Genomic DNA, 22,565 nt, shown 5'->3' with positions numbered 1-22,565 from the left:
TAGACACAATTCAATCCAAGTATTTTTCTCTATATTTGATAAGTTAGTTTTGGTTTTGGTTGAATCAAACCATAAATCTCTGAGTTATTTGTGAAATCTTTAATTTGGTTATGAACATGTTCTCAAAAGTATTTTCTATACTTAATGAGTTTTATAACAAAACACCTTAATTAGAATTGTTCCCTTTGGGTTCGACATTCGTATTAGAATATATGGCCTTAAACGAGAGGGGGGTGAATTGTTTAAAGGGAGTTTTCGAAAACTTTTTAAGCTAGAACAAAATCTTTTGTATGAAACTCAATCAGAAATTCAATTAGCCAAGATATAAAGCACAAAACAGCAAAGCACCAGAAAAACAATCGGTTGTTTCTTCGAAACAATCAGTTGTTTATACCAGCAAAACAATAACAACTGAATTTAAATGAGTTTGAGGGAAGAAAGAGATACATAAACAGTTTATACTGGTTCACTCTTAAACCAAGAGCTACATCCAGTCCCCAGAATCCACTGGGCAATCCACTAAGCAATCAAATACAGATTACACACAAAACCACCAAAGAAGTGACCTTGAACCCTTCAAGAAACACACTTCCTTTGGCACAGCACACACCAAGAATGTTGATCTTGACAACCTCAAGAGCACACAACACTTCTTGGCTTACAACACTAGAAAATACAAAGTATTCAGAACGAATTACACTTGTTTACAGAATGAACTGAAATCAATACAGATGTAATCCTATTTCACTCTCTCTTGAGAAAACCAAAGTTGAAAAGTGAATGTTCAAATCTTGAAAGCAATCTCTCACAACTGAAAAACTCAAATATGTTTTTCTTGTTTTTTATAAAACATAAACGAACTATTTATAGCTTTCAAAGATTGGTCAAAGCATTTAATACAGGAGTGTATTCAGTTGAAAATCATTTAAAGCACACTCAACTAACAAAACGGAATTTTGTTAGGATTTTCAAACAAACAATCGATTGAAAGCACAAAACAATCGATTGTTTTGGTCAACCAACCAAAACAGTTTTCAACCTTTTCAAAAACACCTAAGAGTAAAACAATCGGTTGTTTCGACAAAATAACATGTTGTTTTTCACTTAGTTTGAAAAAAAAATTAATCTTAAAAGATTTAAAAACACTTTAGTTTTAGATTCAACAAAGAGTGGATTACACAGATAAACTACCCAGATCTTATCCTAAACACAGCAGCAATTTCAGCCTTGCATCAAACACATGGATTTGGATTCTTCAAAGCCTTTGATCACTCTTGATTCAACAATTCGTATTTTAAAGAGTACTATATTACAGTTGATTCGGTACACTTGCCGAGAAAAATCAACATACACTGACCTTATGCTCGAGTGTAAATGAAGAATCTTAAAAGAAAATTTCATTTCTTTGTCAGACCGACATGTTTTTGGACCTATACGGTATATTGGCCCCCTAGGTCCGATAATGTGTAACCTGCAAAGGGTTTAGAATGCTAGAGATGACATGTTGTTAGGCGATGTGAAGCGTTGCGTGATCATAATTGCTGATGATGAAGTGATCTTACGGATGGGGATGATCATGACGATTCACCTTCTCTTTCTTCAAAGCCTACAGTAGTGTGCCTCGTGGCTTCTACACCACACTTCATCATTATGGCACAAATCAAGGTCACGGTGATGATTTGGTTAACCTCCACTTGTCTCTGATCACAAATCGGTACTCAGTGGGGAACTTTCAGGCTGGCAGTAACACTCCCGAGTGGTCCTTTAGTTCACATGTATGGTTACAATATCCCTAAACTCGGGCGGGAACTTCATGGCGAGGTGGGGGATTAATATTATCGCCTCTAACTTGTTCAACGACGATCTTCAAAGGAGGACATTGTAGGACGTATCATCATCCACAATGATATACATGATCTTTATGATTTTATATATTTGGCTTCCCTCGCCAAAATTCATATACAGGTCAATATACCATAACGTATCCACGCGTTCTCCAAAGAAACTAACTATGTGTTTGTCATAAGGGGTTATGGATTTTCGAGACAACCTTAACTATAAGAACGTTTTCTAGTACAAGATATCCCTGGTCCACTAGCATTTTCATCATGACAAAGTTAGCCATTTTTAGGGCTGGCAATGCGGGCTGACCCGCCTCACATAAGCCCGCCCTATGTTTGGCTCACAAATTGTGGGTTGGGTTGGTCCGCCCCGCGCAACGAGTACATGCTCATTTCATTGACCCGTCCCACATAAGAAGTAACTCGCGAGCTTGCGGGCCAGCCCGCATAAGAAATTTTTTTTTTTTCAAAATTAAAATTTCATTAATTATAAAAAAACTTATTTCTACTACTAAAAAATTAAAATTTTATCCCTGTTTCAATTCATTCAATTAAGATAAAAATATAAATTCAAGTATGAGGGTTATTAGAAGGCTTGATTAAAAATAATTAAAGTTTTGTTTTGCATTTATTTTTCCTATATATGTATGTAAATGTATAAGAATATCTTATCAGAATTTTGCTACAAAATATTTTAATGAATATGACTAATTTTTTAACCATCTTATTGAAATATATTCTTTATATTATTTTTTATTAACAAATTTTAAATATAAGACTTTACTTAAAAATAAATCCACTGTCACTCTTCATACTAATTTCATGGCTCAACTAAAGTCTTAGTCCTAGGTAACCTCTAAAGTCCCTTTTGCTTGTTTTTCCTTTTCTGACTGGTGTCTAGATCCCCTAGTTTGTATGTATTCGATTATATATAAGTGATTTATTTAGGTTGGTCAGATTGTATTTGTTATAGTATGAAGTTAGTGGCAAACTTCTGGGAGGAGGGGTTGTTTGTTTCTGTATGATTTTGTACATGGGTTGGATCACCCCTAAAGTGGTTCTTATGTATTTATTTTTTATTGTTGATAAAAAGAACTAACTCCTTTAAATGATTAAAATAAAACATTCTTCTTTTACTATATTAAATTTAATTTTTTTAAATAAAAAAATAAATGCCACACTACAATAATGGGTGAATGGGGTATAGTTTTTTTTTACAAAAAATATATTTGTTTTTTTATTTATGCGGGCGAGCGAGCCAACCTGCCCCGCCCCGCTGTTGGTCTGTGCAGGTTGCGGGTTATGCGGAACGGGCCTAAGCAGGTTAGCGGGCTAGATTAGTGAGTCTGCCCCGCACTTTTTGCTAACAGGATGCGGCCCAGCCTGCATGGCCTGCCCCGCATTGCAATCTATAACCACTTCTATCATGATAACAATGAGGTCATCTTGGTTGGGTAAATGGCTCTGAATGTGTCGTGAGTGAAAGTTATGGGCAACAAGTTTCTCTATGTTCTCCCAACTACAACATTAACAAATTAGATCGCCCATAAGTGTCTCTTTCAGAAAAAGTTTGTTGTCCTTCCTCCTACGAAACCAACAACAATGGTGTTGATAACGACGCTTAAAGGCACACCCTCGTTCTCAGTCTCGGTCCCAACTTCCTTCCCTTCGGGTTTTGTGACTCTTTTGGCCCTCTCAGTTCTCGATTGATTTTAGCTGAGGGTGGTCCTCTTCATAATTTCCTCTTACAAACCGACGAAGTTGACCGACTTGTATAAGCTCTTCACACTTATCCTTAAGGGCTACACAATCTTCTATCGCATGCCCATAATTATGGTGGTAATGATAAGTGCCAGATTTCAATAATATTTCATATTAAAATATAGGCACTTGTGGATATTAATTGATAAAATAAGCATAAAATAACCCTTAATTTATGAATTTATACCATTTCACATATTTTGTGATTTTAATTTGAATAAGAACGATTTATTCCCAAATTTGTGTTAATATCAGGATTCTATGGAAGAATGAAGATGATTGAGCAAAAGGATAATATAGAAATCTAAAAAGGAACGCTCTAGCACTCACTAAAGCTCGCCCAAACTCGCCTAAGCCAGACGCCCAGAGGATCTAGCTCAAGTGAGCTTAATTCGCCCAAGCGAGATTACTCTAGTGACATTGGGTCTTTTTCGTGCAACTCACCTAGGAAAACCCAATAACACCCAAGCGAGAAGTCACTTAGCCTAAGCTCAATTAGGTTAAATATGAGACTTGAGGCACAACCCTAGACATGCAAGATTGAAAGAAAAACACCATTGAGTGAATTATAATCCAATTGGGAGAATAGGAGGTGTTAGAAACCTTAGAGGAGGCAACCGTCAAGGAGAAACATCTGGAATCTTCTTTTCTTACTCTCCCTGCTTGTAACAGCCATCATGTGTGGCTAATTCAACCCTTTGGGATTAAGAGTAATTTGTTCAAACTTTTATGTATTGAGGTGATATTTAAACATAATATTTTGTTTTTGATTGATGATTGATGTTATCATTTTGTTAGTAATGCTTGTTCGCCTTGATCTCAAAATTTAGATTTGAATGGAAAGTACTTTTAAGTTTCTGACCCAATAATGCTTAACATATTTGAATGCTAGGAATTGATTTGAAATTTTAATTGCTATCAACGTCTGATCTTACTGATAAGAAGTTTTTATAAATATGTGAGGAATCGATATTTAGGAAATATATTAATAATTTTATATGCGAGGAATCTATATAAATGAATTTTTATTCGAGCATCAATATCAATCACAATCCCTATTTTTTCAATTGAAACAACAAACTCTTTGACTTGTTTTTTTATTACTCATTGTCATCATAACAAATCCCAAGAAACTTTATTATTCGGTTTTCTATTTAGTGAATCTTTTACTTGATTATTCAATTGTTCCTTGTGGGTTCGATATTCGTCCTTAGGACAAATTATTACTTTTGACAACACAGTGCATTTGTCGTAGAAAAGTCATCAGGTAACGATAATGATTCATTTGATTTACATTTGGGGTGTATGGGTCTTCCTCAATGCCAATAACAAATCAACATTTAGGGCTTCTTCCAAACCTTGGTCTCAGTTCGCGTTCAAAGGTGTATATTGTATGAAACGTTGGGATTGGAGGAGTTTTTTCTGCCTTATTGGTAGTGGTGGTGACCTATGGTGATCCTTCTCGGGCACTCTCCTCTCGGCAGCGTCATCTGGCGATCTTACCTTGTTATGGAATTCCCTCAACTCCTCGAATGCATGAACTTAATCGCTCTTTGTCGCAACTCATTTAGGTTTGTGGTTGGTTTCTTCCAGAGACTATATGAGAATAGTCCCTGCTTAAGCATGATAATCATGAGATGCATGACCACCTCTGGCTCAAGCTTCGAATGCTAAGGGAAACTTTCCCAAACCACTCCATGAACACACTTAATGACTTTGTTTTTTGTTATCTTATATTAACCAGCGATCGATATTAGGTGATGGGGTATACTCATGGCGAATTACGCTCCAAGCAATCAATTGAATGGGTGGGAGGCATGTGAACCAGCTTAGGGTAGCTCCCTTTAAGGATGTGGGGAATACCCGACATAGAAGCGCATCCTTAGGTATGTGCAGGTTGACTTGTGTGACATAAGTATCAACATGTTAGTTGGGGTTGGTAGTGCTAGGGATGCCAATATGGTGAAAGTTTTTGGCCTTTTGTGTTCTCAACACGATATGTTTTAGAGCATATGGGGTCTCGGGGTTCCTCATAGGGTATTAGGATCGTCCCACTACTTTTGAGGTTTTGTTTCATCCAAGAATTTTTAGTTCTAAGGGCATTTATCTCCTTCACATTCTTCCACTTGAAGGTCTTTAGATCCTTCCCAAGTTCCAACATCATTACCATAGGGTCCTTTCGGTGGTTCTCGATTTCTTCTAGAGTGTGTTTGTCACTGTCCATCATGCTTCGTGTAGTTACCATGTGGTTTTCTCCGACCCCGTGATGGCCGCCAAAATGTTTATGCAGAACCGGATATTCCCTCACACATGGTGTTCTCGGTCTCGTTCTTCGGTCTTGGCAAAGATACATGCGATTATACTCCAACACTCAAGTTAGTTTTCGGTCCAAGTAAATGATATATGTAAAATGTTAATGATTCATTACTTTTCACCTTAGGGTGTTCAACTATTTATAGTGATTATATTGGGATCCTACCTGTACGGATGATTAAAGTAGACTTAAGTAGGCCCAAGTGCCCCTAATAATGATTTCTAGGTTATTTATTGTTCACCACTTGTTAATTACATTGTTAATTCCTTAGTTTTGGTTAGGGATGACAATGCTGGGCGGGCCAACCCATGACCCACTATTGCAACTCGCTAACTTGCTTAGGCTTGCTCTACATAATCCGTAGTTCACGAAGGCCAAGTGTGAGTCGAAGCGAGCTGGCCCACATAACTTGCATATCTTAAAAATCTATAAATTTATATATGCACCCCTATAATTTCTTCATGTAGCCTCATATTCTCAAAAATTCTAAAATTATGCATTCCAAATTCTACAATATGGAATACAAATTTATATTTTGCATTGTGCAAATCTGAAACACAAATTTTAACTCCAAATTCTATAACTCATGAAGTCTCTGAATTCCACATTTTGAAATCAAAGAAAAACATTCAATGAAAAATGTCAATGGATAATTTGAGTATTTTTTGAAGTATGAGGTGCAAGAAAAAGGCATGGAAGTGTAGGAAGAAACTCCCTCAAGTCCCTAATTCATAATACCTTCACAAAATTTGATAATAATTTTTTAATATTTAATAGTGTTTTTTTGTTTTTATGAAATGCATAGATTATTTAGGTTTCAATATTATTCCAATGCAGTAGTTAAACCTCAGATTTTTTTTAATAAATTTAATGATATATATATATATATATATTATTTTATATTATTTTTTAAATTAAAATAGTAATAATGTGTCTAATAATGTGTCTACATGTATTATCTTAAAATATATATATATATATATATATATATATAATATGAAATATTTTATTAGTGAATTTATTAGTATGATTAAAATTCAAATTTAATTGAAAATCATAACATTATAATAATACTAGTATGTTATTAGACATATGTCATGAAATTAATACTATTAGATTATTTACATAATCTATCTAAATAAAAAAATTAATTTAATAAACAAAAATCATTCAAAATTTATATTTGAAAATTTACTTTTTATTATTTTTAAAAAACATTTCTTATACACCAACATTTGTGCGGACCATTAAAATTAACCCACATTCATTTTCCTATACAAAGTGGATCAACCAAACTTGCGTTTTGTGGATTAAAGATTGTCATTCCATCTCAATGGGAACATCTTATTGTTTATGTTGCCAAAATATCAAAATACCGAATGAGTTCTCAATACCTCGGTTATTACAATAAATAAACGCATAATTACGTTTTTTGTTTTGTTTGAGTAATATGTTGATGTGGTTCCTTTGAAGTTTTCGTTCTTTTATTCTAGTTATTCAAACAATTTGTTGTAAGAAACAGTTTCTTATAACAAAATTCTAGTTAATGTGTATGTTTGACGTTGTTTAGAGTTTGAATTAATTCAGAAACTTTAAAAGGCTTAAAGACGTGAACTATACAGGTAAAAAGTAAAAAATTTATTTAAAAAATAATAAAGTATTAATTCAATTTATTTTAAACTTAGATACAATATTGGTTGATTCGTATAGATTTGATAAATTAATTATAGTGTTGTTTTGTTCTAATCTTCTTACATTAAATAACGTTGAATTTAGAAATTTTCTGATTTGGTTCAGTAACTTCTACTAAATAAATATAATACATTGTTATTCTTACTATTTTCGTCTAAAGTAATTTTAATTTTATTTTATTGTCTCATAATTTAAAATATAATTTAAAAAAAAATGTAGACTTTAATGTAGTTGTGTAGGTGAAATTTTATAGTGTGTAAAGGTTGAAGAGAGTATCCGAAGGGTGATATTCTTCCCGCCATTTCTATCGTCTCTGCGGACCTCCCGCTATGGTTCATTCATTCAAGTTCGCATTGTGTTTTCGATCCTCTTTTCCTATTTCCTTTTATCTCTCTCAATCTCAATCTTTCTGAGTCAAAATATATAAAAAAATACTCTAAATAATTGACAGATACAAATAAATAATGTTGAATGAGTCAATGTGCATGTGGAAATAACTGTAAAATAAAGTTACTCAAGTTTACTTACTTACTAGTGCCTAGTTTTTTGTTGACAAGTTATACCCATGTATGGATTAATTTGAAATTATTATTACAAGATTGAGTGATTGAGAATGAATTCGTCTCTGTGTGCGTTATGCAATACGTTAGAGGAATCCTCTCAACACCTCTTCCTAGACTGTCTTCCCACAACGAGTGTGGTCAATGTGTTATTGTTGGATTGGTATTTTGGGGGCCAAGACAGGGTATTAAGAATCACATGGAGAATTTTCACTTAATCCATCTCTCTAATAAACAAAACCAGGTATGGCTAGGATTGTGGGCGGCAATTGTCAGTTGCATTTGGAAACAGAGGAATCTGGTGGTTTTCAAGGAAGGGTCCCTGATGCTAATGAGATTTTTCAGAATGCCCAACTACAGTCCTTGGTTGTGGTTAAAACACAAGGTAGTTGGTTTCTCGTACGCTTTCTCTGATTGAATTTTAACCCCAACCAGTGTCTCCTTGTTGTGGTGTGAGTGTGTTGAATCTTAGGCTGTAAAAATCACCGTGTAATGGTACATGGCTCAGGTGTGGAGTCAACAGGGAGGTGTGGAGTGTTAAATGGTGTATCGGTCACAGCTGGGTTGATTTAAGTGAGTAGCAGGGGAATCCTCTTTGATTAGAGTAATCGATGCTCAGCTAAAGTTTCCATCCAAAGCTGTTGTTAACACCTCACAAGTTGTGTTTTCATGCATACTAATTTTGTTCTTTGCTTTCAAAAGGCTGATGTTAGGAGGTTGCAGGTTGTCTTGAGTATCTGTATAAGGAGAGGAGGGACCTAGGAGTAGGTTGGTAAGAATGGAAATAGTTATGTTGAGCAATGGAAAGGCTTCATATTCATTGGTACAGAGGGATGTAAACAGCTTCTGGTATTTGCTTGGTGGTTATCCTGCTGCTGGTTTCTAACCTTGCTGAAGGAGGATGTGGGTGAGGTTTTGGGTTGTGGTTGCTAAATCATAAATACATCCCAAACAGGTGCTTGTGGCTGGTGGTGCTTTATCCGTTTCTGGTGTGGAATTGTGGCCATTGAAGGTGTTCCATAGGTGTGGATGGGGTGCATAACAGGGTATCTTATGAGGGACAAGTGCCACAGATCTGTCCATGAAGTTGGCTTGGATGGTTGAAGTTTGGGATCCACTAATGGAACATAGCTTGCTTCTGGAGTTCTTGAGCGCGGAGCTTTAGTGTCGCCAAGGGGAGCCAGGAAGGATTTTTTTCGTATGCTATGCTGGTTTTATCCTGCTTCCACATTTGCAGTTTTTGTTCCCTTGCACCTACTTGTGTTTGCGTCCTTGAGGTACAACGTTGTGGGAGCCACTTTTGTAGTTACAGGGGCCTGATTTTAAACCAGAAAATTAGTTGTCACTGTTGTAAAACAGAATCTCTATTTGTAAAACAGATTCTATAATATTGCAAAACAGAAAATCTAGAAACAGAGTATGTGCAGAAACGGAAATCTGAGTGAGCGCACAAACCTCCGAAACCCTCGTTCGTAGAGGACCAACGTTTGAAACCCTCGTTTCGCAGAGGTTGAACGTGGGATAGAGTCCCGACCTTCTGCAACCTAAGGGGACCTCGGTTCCTACCTTGAATGGGTCTCTCAGAACGTGCATGCTCTCAACAGATCCAGATCTGCTCCGCACTCTCCAGGAAGACGTAGTCTTTCTCTCCGCAACAGCTCGGAACCGCCTTGACCGTGGGAAGCAGAGTTGCTCATGTAGTGGGATGCAGTTACTTTCTTCATCTATAAAAGCCGCAACCCTTTGCTTCAGAAAACACCCAACTCTCACTCACCTTCTTCATCTTCTTCACCCAACACCACCGTGAAACTCCTCTTCCTATCACCTTTAAATTTTTAGTTTTCTCTCTCATCATTTATTAGATTATTTTAATATTATAATATTTCTGGGTTCTATTTTGTATTACTCTTTTAAAAAGAAACTTGCTAGTTTTGATCCTCGGAAATTATCGGGAAGTTCCTGTTGTATCCTGGAGGACTTGCGCAATACACCGAGGATAAGTCCTTACGGACAGTGATTACTTACGCCTTGGGAAATCTTTTTGTTCGTTTTAAAGCCTAATTTACTACAGTCACAACATCATCTGCTGTTAGAATTCTTGGAATTGGCTATGCTGAATTGTCCAGCTGCCTACATGCAATCTTGAAGCCACCAGATTTGTCTTTGCTGTTTGTTATTGGTTGTGTTTAGCTTAATATCACTCTGTTGGGAAGTGTGCTTTTGATCTTTGGTAGTTCTTAGGAATGTCATTGCACTTGTTCAGCAGGTTTTTGTGAGTTTTGTATGTGCTCTCTGTGGTCTAGAACCAGTGGTCTAGAACCATGTATACGGGTTGGGACACCCCTGAAGTGTCTTTTTTTTTTAATTTATTAATTCTTTGCGGATAAAAAAAATTGAGTGATTGAGAAAACTAAGCACAACATGACCATGGGCCTTTGGTTTGGGATAACTAGGTTTAGTGCATTCTCACGTGGTATAACAGCATGAATGGTAAAAAAAAGAGAGAATTTGCAAAAGTAAGTTCCGAGTAAACTGATATTGAAGACTTGGAGGGTGTTATTGGTGCCTTTATCACATATCGTGCATAGAGCACAACAGTCATTTTCAGCTCATTTTTTAATTTTCTATTATGGTTAGATGTTTTTTTTGGAGTTTAATGGGTTGTACAAGAATAATGTGCCTGAGAAGGAGGTTCGTTTCTGTATCTTTTGCTGAAGCCATCGCTTACTAAATATACGTTTGTTTTTATCTTTAAATTTCTTGCCATCTGTTTGGTGGCCATGTTGGAAGTTAGTATGGCTTCGTGTATGTACTACTGTAAGATTTGTTGTCGGGATTTGAACACCTTTTTGTGTACAACTGAATGTTGCTAAATTATGTTGTTACTTTTTCTTTATTTCTGAATGTGTTCAGGAATCTGGAAAAGACAGTCAAGAGAAAAAAAAGAACCATATCAAGGCACTCCCTGTTGCTGCAACTGAGTGTGAACCTCTATCTAATTCGTTTGCTTCAGGTTGAAATTTTAATTCTTTATTGAAATGTTCTGGTGGGCTTACTTCTCCATGTTAATTGCATCTGTCTTGTTTTGCAGGTGAAGTTGCGAATTGGTTAAGCAGAGCAATCTCTATTGGCTGCATTAGGCCAAGCTGCAGCATACACTGAAGAACACTCTAAACCACCTCCTGAAATTCAGTCTCCTTTCGACAAGGTAAGCTAATATGATTGAACTGGGAAATATGCTATAAGAGTGAATTGGTTTACATGGCTTAGTCTTGTGAGTTCAGGTTGAATAGCATATGCGCTTTGGGTTTTCAACATTTGAAGTGCTTCAGAACTAAATTTTGGGGGTAGGGTTCTGCTGCTGTAGTTGGTATCAGTGAATTCTGGTGAAGTAACCACCCACCTTTTCCCTATTCATTATGTGTATATGTGTGTAAGTATATATTTATTTCTGGTTTCATTTTGCATCAGGCTTCGGATATTGTTAAACAAGTCTATTCTGTTCTTCCTGACTATGACAAAATAATATCTGCACTGCTTACGGAGGGTCTATGGATGCTTCCAAAGAATTGTAAATTTACTCCTGGTGTTCCAATTAGACCTATGCTATCAAAGGCAGCAAAAAGTGTAACTGAAATTCTAAACAAATTCCAGGATGTGGAGTTTACTTGTGAATACAAATATGATGGAGAGCGTGCCCAGGTGGATACTTCATGGTCAAATCTTCCATCAGAAACATAGCTATTAAGATACTAACTATGCACACTAACATTATCTGCATTGAAACAGATACATTATCTGGAGAATGGTTCAGTTGAGATTTACAGTAGACAAGAAGAATGGAACATTGAACACTGACAAGAAGAATGGAACAATGAGTGGCATCAGATCATAATAGTATTCCCAACAGTATATGAAATTCCGTCCATGTCTTCCATTGAAGTACTAGGAAATTCAAAACAAGGATACAGTTATAACCATTAGCCCTGTCCACCATGCTGCAGCGGGCATAGTTGATCCGAACAAGGTAATAGAATGAATTGATGCGTAACATTGTTTAATTGCTAATAATAGCTGTATGTATTTAACTTTTTTGGTGCCATTTCTACATTTTTCTTTCAAGGGCATATCTCTATTCTACCTGTCTGCTTTGTAGAAGACTGTCCATGTGATTTCCCTTCACCTGACCTTCACACTGTTCTACAACATGGCTACACTTAGTATCAAATACTTGCTTGTCATTAAATAAATGTAACTACCAAATCCTTAGTCTTACCCTTAAAAAAATTTCAATTTACTAATACTTGTACAGCCAACCTACCAAAACATTGAGTCCGTACCAAACTTTTCGGCACCTTACACTTAACCTCGTCAATAAGACACGAAAACAATTTTTTCTGCAGTCTTATTCATTTTATTATAATATAAAAAATATATATTAAAGCATTATATTTATATTTATATTAACATAATTTTTATATATCATCAGTTTGAAAGAACAAAGATGTATTTTTTTCGTGTTTTCCAATCATTTCTTTTTTGTTTTTCTAACTTTTTCTCAATGTTTTTATCTACACTTTTTTTTTACCTAGAAACAAACATGTCATTATTGTCATGAGAATAAATTTTTCAATATCTCGATCATCTGACTAGTGAACCACAATATTTACGACTAATTGGTCTCTCGATTCAGCAAGTTAAACCTGTGATAAAGGTTAATTACATAAGAGAAAAAAACTTAATTATTCTCTAAGAACATAATTAAAAGAGCATTAGACCTACTTAAGCCTAAAATTACTTCTTATAGACAGGGTCTATGACAAAAACTATAAATCTAAATGAGATCTACAGGTACCGATAGACCGAGGAGGATTGAGGATGAAAAAATATTAAAATTGACCAATTATTTAGTGAGGAATATTGACCTTATAAGAAGAGTACTATTGTATTTTCCATCTGTATTAGTCATTGAATCCGGAGGTTATACCAATGTTATCATTATAAAAAAATAGCATTGTAGATTGTATACTTTTTAAAACTTTAAACTGTGTACATAGAGAGATTTGGAGCAAAGATACTTATACTCACAACATATTTCTTCTTAACACAATCTTACAGAAGAAAAAAAAAATAACCATCCACGTCTTACATTCCAATGAACGAAAGTGGTAACTACACAAACCAGGAAAACTACACAACTCTAATAAAAACAAACTGCATGATGTACTTAACAAATACGCATAGATCCGACTGCTTCAACTATCACATGTTTCGCTCGTTACACACAATTTGCTTAGCTTTGAAGTGCATTTAAGCGACCATTCCTTTCAATAATTGGACAATCATAAAACTGTCATTTCAATATTTCAAAATAGTTAAAGCACCAATGATAGAAATTTACAAATAGTATTTCTCAGCTTTAAGATTAATCACTGAAAATGACTTAAGGTGAACCTAATCCTTTATCCTCTAGAGTAAAGATTAATCTTAATTATAGTATTATGGTGAGTCCACACAGCATATAATAAAATATGAAATTCTTCCAAAATAGTTCATTCTCACACTAAAACATACAAGCTATAGTGAACTATAGGGCTTTGAATAAATATTTGCAATATTAATTTTTATTTTTGAATACAATAAATTCTAAAGTTGTTTGTATTTCAATGAAATGTAAACAGTTTTTACTAACTAATACTGAAAACAGCTTTTCCAGACCAATTATACTTATAGAGAGAGTGCAAAACAGAACAAGAGTGTGTGACCTACCGCGAAAATCTTGATCTTATAACCATGAAAAAACGGTTTCTTTTAACTGTATTTGGGAGTCCAAATTTAAGTAATACAATCAGCATTAAAGAAGTGGTCCCCTGACCAGATGTGTTCAAAAGGGCACACAAATCTATGATCCAATTTCAACATGGTTTGCATTTGAAGCATCTTCAATCTTCTGCTTCTTTTTCTGCTTCAATTTCCTTTGCTTCTGATTGAACCGAAATTGATCTTTTATGCTCTTCTCCCATTCCTTCTTATTTCTTTGGTAAAGCAGCATAGCAGCACGAGCATCTTCTATCTGAAACAATACGGTGGTCTAAGACTTTTGATTTCATGTTTTAGAGATATAGCAAGCTGACACAACAAGATACAGGTTTGCATAAATGAAAAAAAAAAAATTCAAACTAATGACAATAGCACAAACTTAAGTGCTTGTTATTGGTTTTGTTATTAATTGCATCTTTGCAAGTTTACATATCTTGTATATTTAATTGTATGTTACATTTTTTAATGTTTATGAATCTTACTATTCTCTATACAAAACATTCAGGATTCAGAAAATCAGCTTTATGATATGATACACTACTTGTATCTCGATTCAACTACCATGTTGGTCACTGATCACATAAATAACAGGAGACGGAAAAAAAGGTAGACAGACTAACTGGGCAGTGCTCTCCTGTTTGGATCGTCACACCAAGATGTTCAGCAGCAAGATGTCGCAGTGCTCTTCTGCTATTTGATCTGCCAATCCCAAAGGCAAATTTATTATAATGAATTACATAAACACTTGAATGTAAACCTAAAAATGATAGGTAGAAGCAAAATTAGGTGACAGCACCTTAGAAATGGTTGATACTCGGAGGTATCTCTTATTTCCTTTTTGGGGTGACTTAATAACAATGCCTGCAGAAGTACAGTCCAAATCTCCGTTTTAAACACCATAGGCTGATAAGAAAAAAATATACACACAAATCAAGAACGTCAAAGAACATAATCACTCAAATACAGACCTTAAGGTCATTGGACAAGGCATGACCAACGAGGATCCTTCCGTTGATCAACTCTGACACTTTCTTCTGAGCAGCCCAAAAATCCTTTGCTACAAATGTAATTATCATGTTGAAAGTTGTATTAGTTTATTGGCATAAGAATCATAGAAATGGTTAGGAAACCTGGTCCTCGTAGTTATAATAAAGCTTTTATGGCTGCTTTTAAAATTTGAGACATGCTAATGGCTGAGCACCTGAACCTTAACATCTAATACTAGTGTGGACATGGCTCATTTTTTTTCAATTTCAGTTGTTTTGAGGAAAAATTCATAAAATAAGCTCTATGTTTGATCAACTAAAATTTAGTAAAGGCATTTTATGAAAAATAAGTTGTTTTCATGAATCTGAACATTTGTAAGTGATTATTTTTCCTTTCAGCTTCATACACGCTCTTACTCTTGTGTAAAAGCTGATTTTTTTACATCCGGAAAAAAAAAATCTTCGAATAATTTTCAGCAAATATATGCAAACAGAAACTGATTTTGATTATAAATCATTATAACAATAATTGATCATTGAAATAACCAGTTGTCCCAAACACACCATCCCACCAGATAAGCCAGATCACTACTAGTTCAGGAGTACTACAGTACAGTACAGCTCTAGAAACTTTTGTTCTAACAACTTGATTAGTAAGGCACTGAACACATGATTTGCTTTGGTTAAGTCACTGAAAACTCCAATCAAAGATAAAGACAAAAGAAGAATCCAGTGGCTCTTGAAAAATGTCAGAACTTTATCAGTAAAAAATGATATCCAAAATTTTGAAACTCAGCTGGAGTTGTCCAATGAAGAGAATGTTATATTTCATAGCCAAACCATTCCCCTCTATTCATAACTAACAACATAAGAGGCAAAAGATTCTCTCATAATCCTTGAGGCAAAAGAGGCAACATAAGTAAATAAATTGTGACTCCTAGAAAATGAAAACTTTCAAAGAATATAATGAAATTGATGTTTCTACGAGGAAATTGAAATGTGGTATAATTCATATCATAGGAATTTTCAAGTTCCAAAACGTTCAAGTGTATTTATTAAAATGGTAGACTGTTCAGAAGAGAGAAACCAAGAAGGCATATGATGAATTCCATGTGTCTAGAACACAGCAGAGCTATTCAATTTATAGAGGACAGAACATAATTACATAATATTCAGTTACCCTATTTAAGGCTAATAACATAAATATAGAATCATTCTAATTAATCCTAATATAATCAGTTATTGTATCTATAGATTCTAACATATTTGCAAGATTCTAACATTCCCCTCAAACTAAAGCATATAGGTCATAGACACCAAGCTTGTCACATATGTCATTAATCCAAGGACCCTTTAACAACTTAATGAATATATCTACTAATTGATCATGGAAATTGACAAAAGGTAGTAGATATTTTTCCGAGCATGACTTTCTCTATGTAAAAAATGATAATCAACTTCAATATGTTTCATCCTTTCATGGAATACTAGATTTGAGGCAACATGCAGCACAAACTGATTACCACATATACGTGATAACTATGTAACCTCTCCAAACTTTGGATTTTAAGCAACTTGAGTCATAAGCTTTTGATTGGCTATGATAGCCATACTAATACTCTACTTCCATTCTAGACCTAATTACAACATTTTGCTTCTTTTTTTGCCAAGAGACAAGATTATCTCTGGCAGGTATACAAAAACCAAAGGTGGACCTTTGTCTTCATACCCACAATTAGAGTGTCTTTCGTCATCATACAAAAGAGCTTTTCTAGAGCTTGTTTGATGTATTGATTAATGCAAGTCATTGTGTTCCAATGTATCTTGCACAAGTTGAGGAACTTACTACGCCTACTGTGAACAGGATATTCGTATAAGTATCAGAAGGGCAGTTCAACTTCCCTATCAACCATATGTACCTTTCAAATTTGAAGAGGCTTCCTCTGATTTGACACAAGTTTGACGTTAGGATCCATAGGGTGTCGATTGTCTTGGAGTTTAACATTACTAATTCTTCCAATCATTGGATACTTATAATGAACTCATTTTTTATTGTGCTGCCTCATCCCAAAGAAATATTTTAGTTCATCAAGATCTTTCATTTGTGAATGTTTATAAAGATGATGATTTACCTATGCAATATCAACATGATCACTATCTGTGATAACAATGTCATCAACATGAATAACCAGATAGATGCAATCAACAGGTGAGAGACGATAGAAGGCAAAGTGGTTAGCCTTGCTCTGAATCATACCAAATTATTGAATCTTAGTACTAGATCTATTGAACCATGCTTTGAGTGATTGCTTGAAGATATATGTAGACATATAAGACTAGAGGACACCCTTTGAGCAAAAAAGCAAGAAGGTTGCTCCATGTACACTTCTTCAAGCATATCTCCATGTAAAAAGACATTTTCCATGCCCAATTAATAGAGCAACCAATGGCAAATGACAATAATGGACAAGAATGGTTGCAAAGAAGTCATTTTGGCAGATAGAGAAAAATTATCACCGTAATCCAACCCGAAGATCTAGGTATAGCCTTTTGCAATGAGACAAAAGCCTTAAGTTGGTCAACATTGTTGTCTAGACCAACCTTGACCGTACACACCCATCGACAACCTACAACTAACTTCCCTAATGGTGGAGGAACGAGGTTTCAAGTCTCATACAAATTATGCCAGCCTAAAAAATGAAATTGTTTCAAAGGAGACACTTTATGAGATTTTGGATACTCGAGGAAAACACAATTATGATACCGAAAGAGTTTGTCAATGCCAGAACCAAGAGCATGAGTGAAACACGTAGAACCAAAGACATAAGGCAATAAAGGATGAATAGAGTGATGAGTATATGGAACTTCATGAGGGATTTTACGTTTCAAGATGGATGAATGCATGTGATTGATGAGATAACACGCAATAAGTACTACATCACCCCAAAACTAATGAGAAACATGAAAGTGTCTCAAGAATATGCCTATTTTTTTGTTTAATAGCCTCATTTTGTTGGAAGGCACAAGGATAAAATCTTTTATGCAACACACTAAGATGTCATAAAGGTCTAGAACTGAGTAGACAGATACTCACATGCATTATCACTTTGTAAAATACAAATAGTACACAAATTTGGTTTTTGATTTCATGAAAAAGGATTGACACAGAAAAAATATGACTTGATCCCCAAACATCACAACTGACTAAAAAAGGGGGGTGAATCCTAACTACAAATGCAACTAGAAAAAAAAAACTACGAATACGATTACCAAATTGACATGACTCTCAAGACAAAGATTCTAACATGGAAAGACTAGTGTTAATTGTTATCAAGACTTGGGTGTCCTACCTAAGCATGAAGCAAGCGTGAGGATGTTGCCACCGATCCAATAAGAGAAAGTCCTTTTAATTAATATAGGCTACTAGACTTGCATCCAAAGCCAATTGTCCACCCCCCCTCCTTTAATCCTACAAGAAAACAAAATCTTTAGTAAAATAAAAGACAAGATCGAAAGGCCTTATAAGTTTACTAATGGACAATAGATTAAAGGGGGCCCTAGAAACAAAAAGAATATTATGAATAGAAAGAAAGAAGGGGATGGACAATACCAACACCTTATAACTATTTTTGAGAACCATTTGTCATGGTGACAATAGGTAAATAACAAGTAGAAAGAAAAGGAAAAAAGGATTTATTACCAATTATATGAGCGATGGACCAAAAATATAGGACCCAAGGGCCCAAAGAGTAAAAGATGCCAATAGAAGAATTACCAGTGTGACCAACAAAACCAGTGGAACTAGAGACTTATGGTCTATTGAAGGAAATCATTGAAGATTGTAAGTATATTGTTACTGGAAGCATATTCTACAGGAGCAACTTGTGCATAAGAATCGGTAATAGAGTTTACAACATTAGTTGTTTTAGGGGTCAACCATGCCGAGAATAACAGTAATAAATGGTGTGACCAATTTTGTGGCAATAGTCACACTTGAATCGTGACCTATGATCTCCATTGTTTTTGTGAGTGTGCCCATGATCACCTCCTTATGACAACATGGTTGAAGAACTAAAAAAGGTAGATGGCACATATAGGTCGGACTAACTGCAGAGTTGATGGTTGCTTTAGCAAGAATGCAAGCAATGAGGACCAAGCAACAATCATATCAGGGTAGAAAGAGATCCTAAAATCTAGTCTCGAACCTGATAGTACTTTGCAAGTAAGACATACAACAAGAGAAGGGTAAGATGATTCTCCAATTCCTTGTCTGGGGTCACAGCAAGAGGCAAAAGTTGATTAAAATCAAGAAGACTACTTATACAACCCAAATAGGTCAGCTTGGTTCTATCAAGGGTTTGCATCATGATCGCATCCATGAGGTGTTGACATATTCTATAGAAATTTTGTAAGTCATCAGTATAAATTGACTTGGCCTATGTCCAAACTAATTCACACATGTCGTGGGAGCAAAAAAATTGTTTAACGGAGGAATGAAGTAGACTTGATGACATCACAAAGTTGAGCATAAATTTCACTACATTTAGGCTCGTTAGGTTCAACAAAAATTTCTTCTTTAGTGGTGAGATATGGTCCAAATAATCTTGACTCTTGAGCCAAAGTTTGATGTTTAAGGCCCAAGAATCATAGTTATTGACATCCAACTTGTTAGTAGATAGTAAGGCAATGAGAAAGTTGGTGAAAACAAATGCACAGATTTCAGAGTTGTCATGGATCAACCTCAAAGAGAGAGAAATAATCAAGCCGTATGAAAAATAGAAAACCAGCCAAGTAGAAAATAACTAGTCAACCAAACAGAGGATAGCAATAAAAAATAGATCACAAATGGTGCCTGAATGGAAGAAAGACCACAAATCCAGAACCAGCAAGGAGAGTCTGGCTAAAAGATTTGACAGAAAGCTTATCAAAGGCACCACCACATGCAGCGGAGGTGGTGGAAAAAGGTGAAAAGTCAGGTGCGGGGTTTAGGCACATGAGATACCAAATAAATGAGAAATTGTTAAGGTTGGTCATTGAAAGGCAAGCTGAAGCCAATGGTCATCAACGGTCGAAGAAAGCTCATCAGAAAGTAGCTGACAGTGAATGGTGACAGACGATGAGCCCACAGGGAAAGCACATATTAGGGTCCCCTTCTTGTTAGGCTCTCGAAACCAAGTTGAAAAGATAGAAACTGAGAAGGCATATGAAAATTTCATGTATTTAGACCATGACGAAGCTATTTAGTTTATAGGGAAGACACAATTACAGAATATTCAGTTACCTTCATTTAGGCTAATAACAAAAATATAGAATCAATCTAATTGATCTTAGTATCATTAATTGATTTTAATATCATCGGTTACCATACTCATAAGATTCTAACATATCTACACAATTCTAACATAAACAAAAGAATATCAAACCTTTTCTAAGATCTCGAGGCCTTATGCCACTAATTTTAGTGCGGAAGTCAACAACCCGTTCAATTGGCCGAACAAACTCGTCATAAATAACATTTCCCCACTTATTGACCTGCCATCAACTAAACCAATATTAGGAATAAAAGACTTAACAAGGCAAGGGGAGATGAGCATATTAACGATAATTGTAAAAAATACTTATGCCAAAGAAAATTGGAAATTGATGTTTAGTTGTTTAGTGTTATCAATGTACATGGGAGAATGTGATGGAAGGCCAAAATTCTGCCATAAAAGCATGTCATTGTGGCACTGCCGTAACCTCCCTTCACAAACTGCCAATGAATTGGCAAAATATCTGTCATGCATTCTACCATGGTGACCATGGAGCCACCATTTAACAACATTGGTTTGGTTTTTTCTGTTAAATGTGAAATGATAATTCCACTATGTAGGAGCAAGTTATGAATTCTTACATATTAAAGTTAGAATTGATTTGGTTTCAAATATATACAGGATGTAATGTTCTTGGTGCTTTTCAATCTAAATTTTTATGTACAAAAAAATAGGCCCCCAAAAAATTTTCACACAATATTTTCATAATGTTATCAAGCATGGGTTCTACTTTGCATGGATATTAATAGTGGGAGTTCATTCAACTAATGCCTAGCTAACACTTGCACAGTTGCACTTACATAACGTGTTCATATAAGGTGATAAAATACAAGAAACAAGTTCTCGTGGCCCAATATAGTATACAAGAGACTCAAACAACGTCTGGGAGAAGACAGTCAATGATGACATATGTCCAAATAACATCTAATCTAGTTTTTATTGGGTCTATCACAAGGTGTGGCCATGCCCACACCTTTTGGGGGTGAGACTAATTTCCACTTAAAGAGTCCGATGATGTAGCCCAAGACATTTGGTACTTCCAGTGGGATTCAAAATCTTTCAAAGCAGGTGAAGTCCACTCATGTAGAGCTCACATCAATTGAGCAACACTTCATGATTAAACAACAGACAACCTAAGTGTACCTAACTATGGTATTACTTCAGGAAAAAGCATGTCAGTCTACAAAATCGTGAGCATTGTGTTGGGAATGAAAAAGTAAAATGCAACACTAATCAATAGTCCATAAAACATAAATTGGATTACGATGAAAAGGGAAAAAATTATAAGTTACTAGTTAATATTCGCAAATCAGACATTCTTTGTACATTGCAGTGACATGAATTAATCAATGTAGTAACATGAGGGAGAAAAATCTAAAGATAATAATCAGATGATGGAGAGGAACAAACTAATACCAGAGTTACTCTTCCAAGAGCACTTTTGTTTCCCTGACCAACACCCACCATTTCACAATCCATGCCCACTGCATCTGTCAGACTGCCAAATGGTTAATAAGTTAAAGGATCTTGAACTTTAAAATGAGCAGAATGCTCCATAATAACATAGCACGCCTAGTTAAGATCAACAAATTCTATAAAAGAAAAAATAAGTTCTAACTCAAAATAATGAAGTATTAAACTCTTGTTCAGTTAATCGTATAGATGCAACTCAAATTCACTCACACACACAAAACAATACAAGACAACCAACCCCCCATCCCTAAACTACAAAGTAACACATAAAAATTCACTGGAGTCACCTTGAATCAGCATTTACAGGAGTAAGAGGATTAATCTGACTATCATTGGATTCCTCATCTGGTCTCTCTTTACGTTTGCCTGTAAGAAAAAAAAACAAAGAAAGTCACATACGACTACATTATTTTCAAGGGTTAACCTCTTATACCAAACAATGCAACCCCAGAAGCAAAAATCATTTTTTTACCCAATATTGATTCTGGGGTATCTTCATCTGAACTTTTGAAGGCCCTTGAAGCCTTTGAGCCATTCAGCTTCTGCACATTAACAAACACCAATAAATTGACGTAGAAATATGAGTATGTCGAATAGAAGGTAGAAAGAAGAAGAATAGAGGAGGCACTTGTTGGAGTTGAAGCCAATTGGGGTTCAACTGAGTTTGCTTCTGTTTCTTCATGTGTTCGCCGCAATTGTGCGTCTTCTCCGCGCTTCACTTTCAGGGTTCCCGAGTTCTAAGGTTTCAAGTTCAAACAAAAGAAATAAAATAAGAGGCACCCAACGTCGTCGTTGTGTTTTTAAAT

At 35.2% G+C, this 22,565-nt stretch overlaps 1 protein-coding gene and 3 long non-coding RNA genes across 7 annotated transcripts; 2 read left to right on the top strand and 2 right to left on the bottom strand.

Annotated features, from left to right (window-relative positions):
• Positions 1-8,033: 8,033 nt before the first annotated feature.
• Positions 8,034-9,764, bottom strand: LOC137835160 (uncharacterized). The gene is made up of 2 exons (XR_011085027.1): positions 9,624-9,764; positions 8,034-9,484 (listed from the first exon to the last, which is right to left on the bottom strand). It is a non-coding gene; the product is annotated as an uncharacterized lncRNA (long non-coding RNA).
• Positions 9,583-12,469, top strand: LOC137835159 (uncharacterized). 3 transcript variants are annotated; one of them, XR_011085026.1, is made up of 7 exons: positions 9,583-9,971; positions 11,082-11,181; positions 11,260-11,376; positions 11,453-11,554; positions 11,640-11,870; positions 11,958-12,195; positions 12,292-12,469. It is a non-coding gene; the product is annotated as an uncharacterized lncRNA (long non-coding RNA). The 3 variants fall into 3 exon arrangements; XR_011085025.1 differs by lacking the exon at positions 12,292-12,469 and having other exon boundaries at positions 11,958-12,290; XR_011085024.1 differs by lacking the exons at positions 9,583-9,971; positions 12,292-12,469 and having other exon boundaries at positions 11,042-11,181; positions 11,958-12,290.
• Positions 12,470-13,929: 1,460 nt separating this feature from the next.
• On the bottom strand, positions 13,930-22,541 carry LOC137835158 (uncharacterized). Of its 2 annotated transcripts, none has more exons than XM_068643532.1 (9): positions 22,388-22,541; positions 22,232-22,301; positions 22,047-22,125; positions 21,703-21,784; positions 20,398-20,506; positions 14,957-15,045; positions 14,785-14,849; positions 14,609-14,687; positions 13,930-14,241 (listed from the first exon to the last, which is right to left on the bottom strand). In XM_068643532.1, exons 1-9 carry the CDS (start codon positions 22,439-22,441, stop codon positions 14,071-14,073), a joined length of 798 nt encoding a protein of 265 aa, XP_068499633.1. In that variant the 5' UTR covers positions 22,442-22,541; the 3' UTR covers positions 13,930-14,070. The 2 variants fall into 2 exon arrangements, with proteins under 2 accessions (XP_068499633.1, XP_068499634.1); XM_068643533.1 differs by having other exon boundaries at positions 13,930-14,297; positions 22,388-22,535.
• Positions 14,215-14,869, top strand: LOC137835161 (uncharacterized). The gene is made up of 2 exons (XR_011085028.1): positions 14,215-14,316; positions 14,494-14,869. It is a non-coding gene; the product is annotated as an uncharacterized lncRNA (long non-coding RNA).
• Positions 22,542-22,565: the final 24 nt, after the last annotated feature.

This window comes from Phaseolus vulgaris, chromosome 5 (genome assembly GCF_000499845.2).
Source record: "Phaseolus vulgaris cultivar G19833 chromosome 5, P. vulgaris v2.0, whole genome shotgun sequence".
Classification (NCBI taxonomy): Eukaryota; Viridiplantae; Streptophyta; class Magnoliopsida; order Fabales; family Fabaceae; genus Phaseolus; species Phaseolus vulgaris.
Note: the sequence above shows the minus strand (reverse complement) of the source record. Positions and strands in the feature narration are given on the sequence as shown.

What these genes read in the sequence shown, in the direction of transcription:
- LOC137835158 (XM_068643532.1), bottom strand. Translation starts at nt 22,441, where the DNA reads ATGAAGAAACAGAAGCAAACTCAGTTGAACCCCAATTGGCTTCAACTC. An exon ending in ATTGGCTTCAACTCCAACAA is followed by an intron (nt 22,302 to 22,387) that starts GTGCCTCCTCTA and finishes GTTAATGTGCAG; the next exon opens with AAGCTGAATGGCTCAAAGGC. An exon ending in CCTGTAAATGCTGATTCAAG is followed by an intron (nt 21,785 to 22,046) that starts GTGACTCCAGTG and finishes ACCATTTGGCAG; the next exon opens with TCTGACAGATGCAGTGGGCA.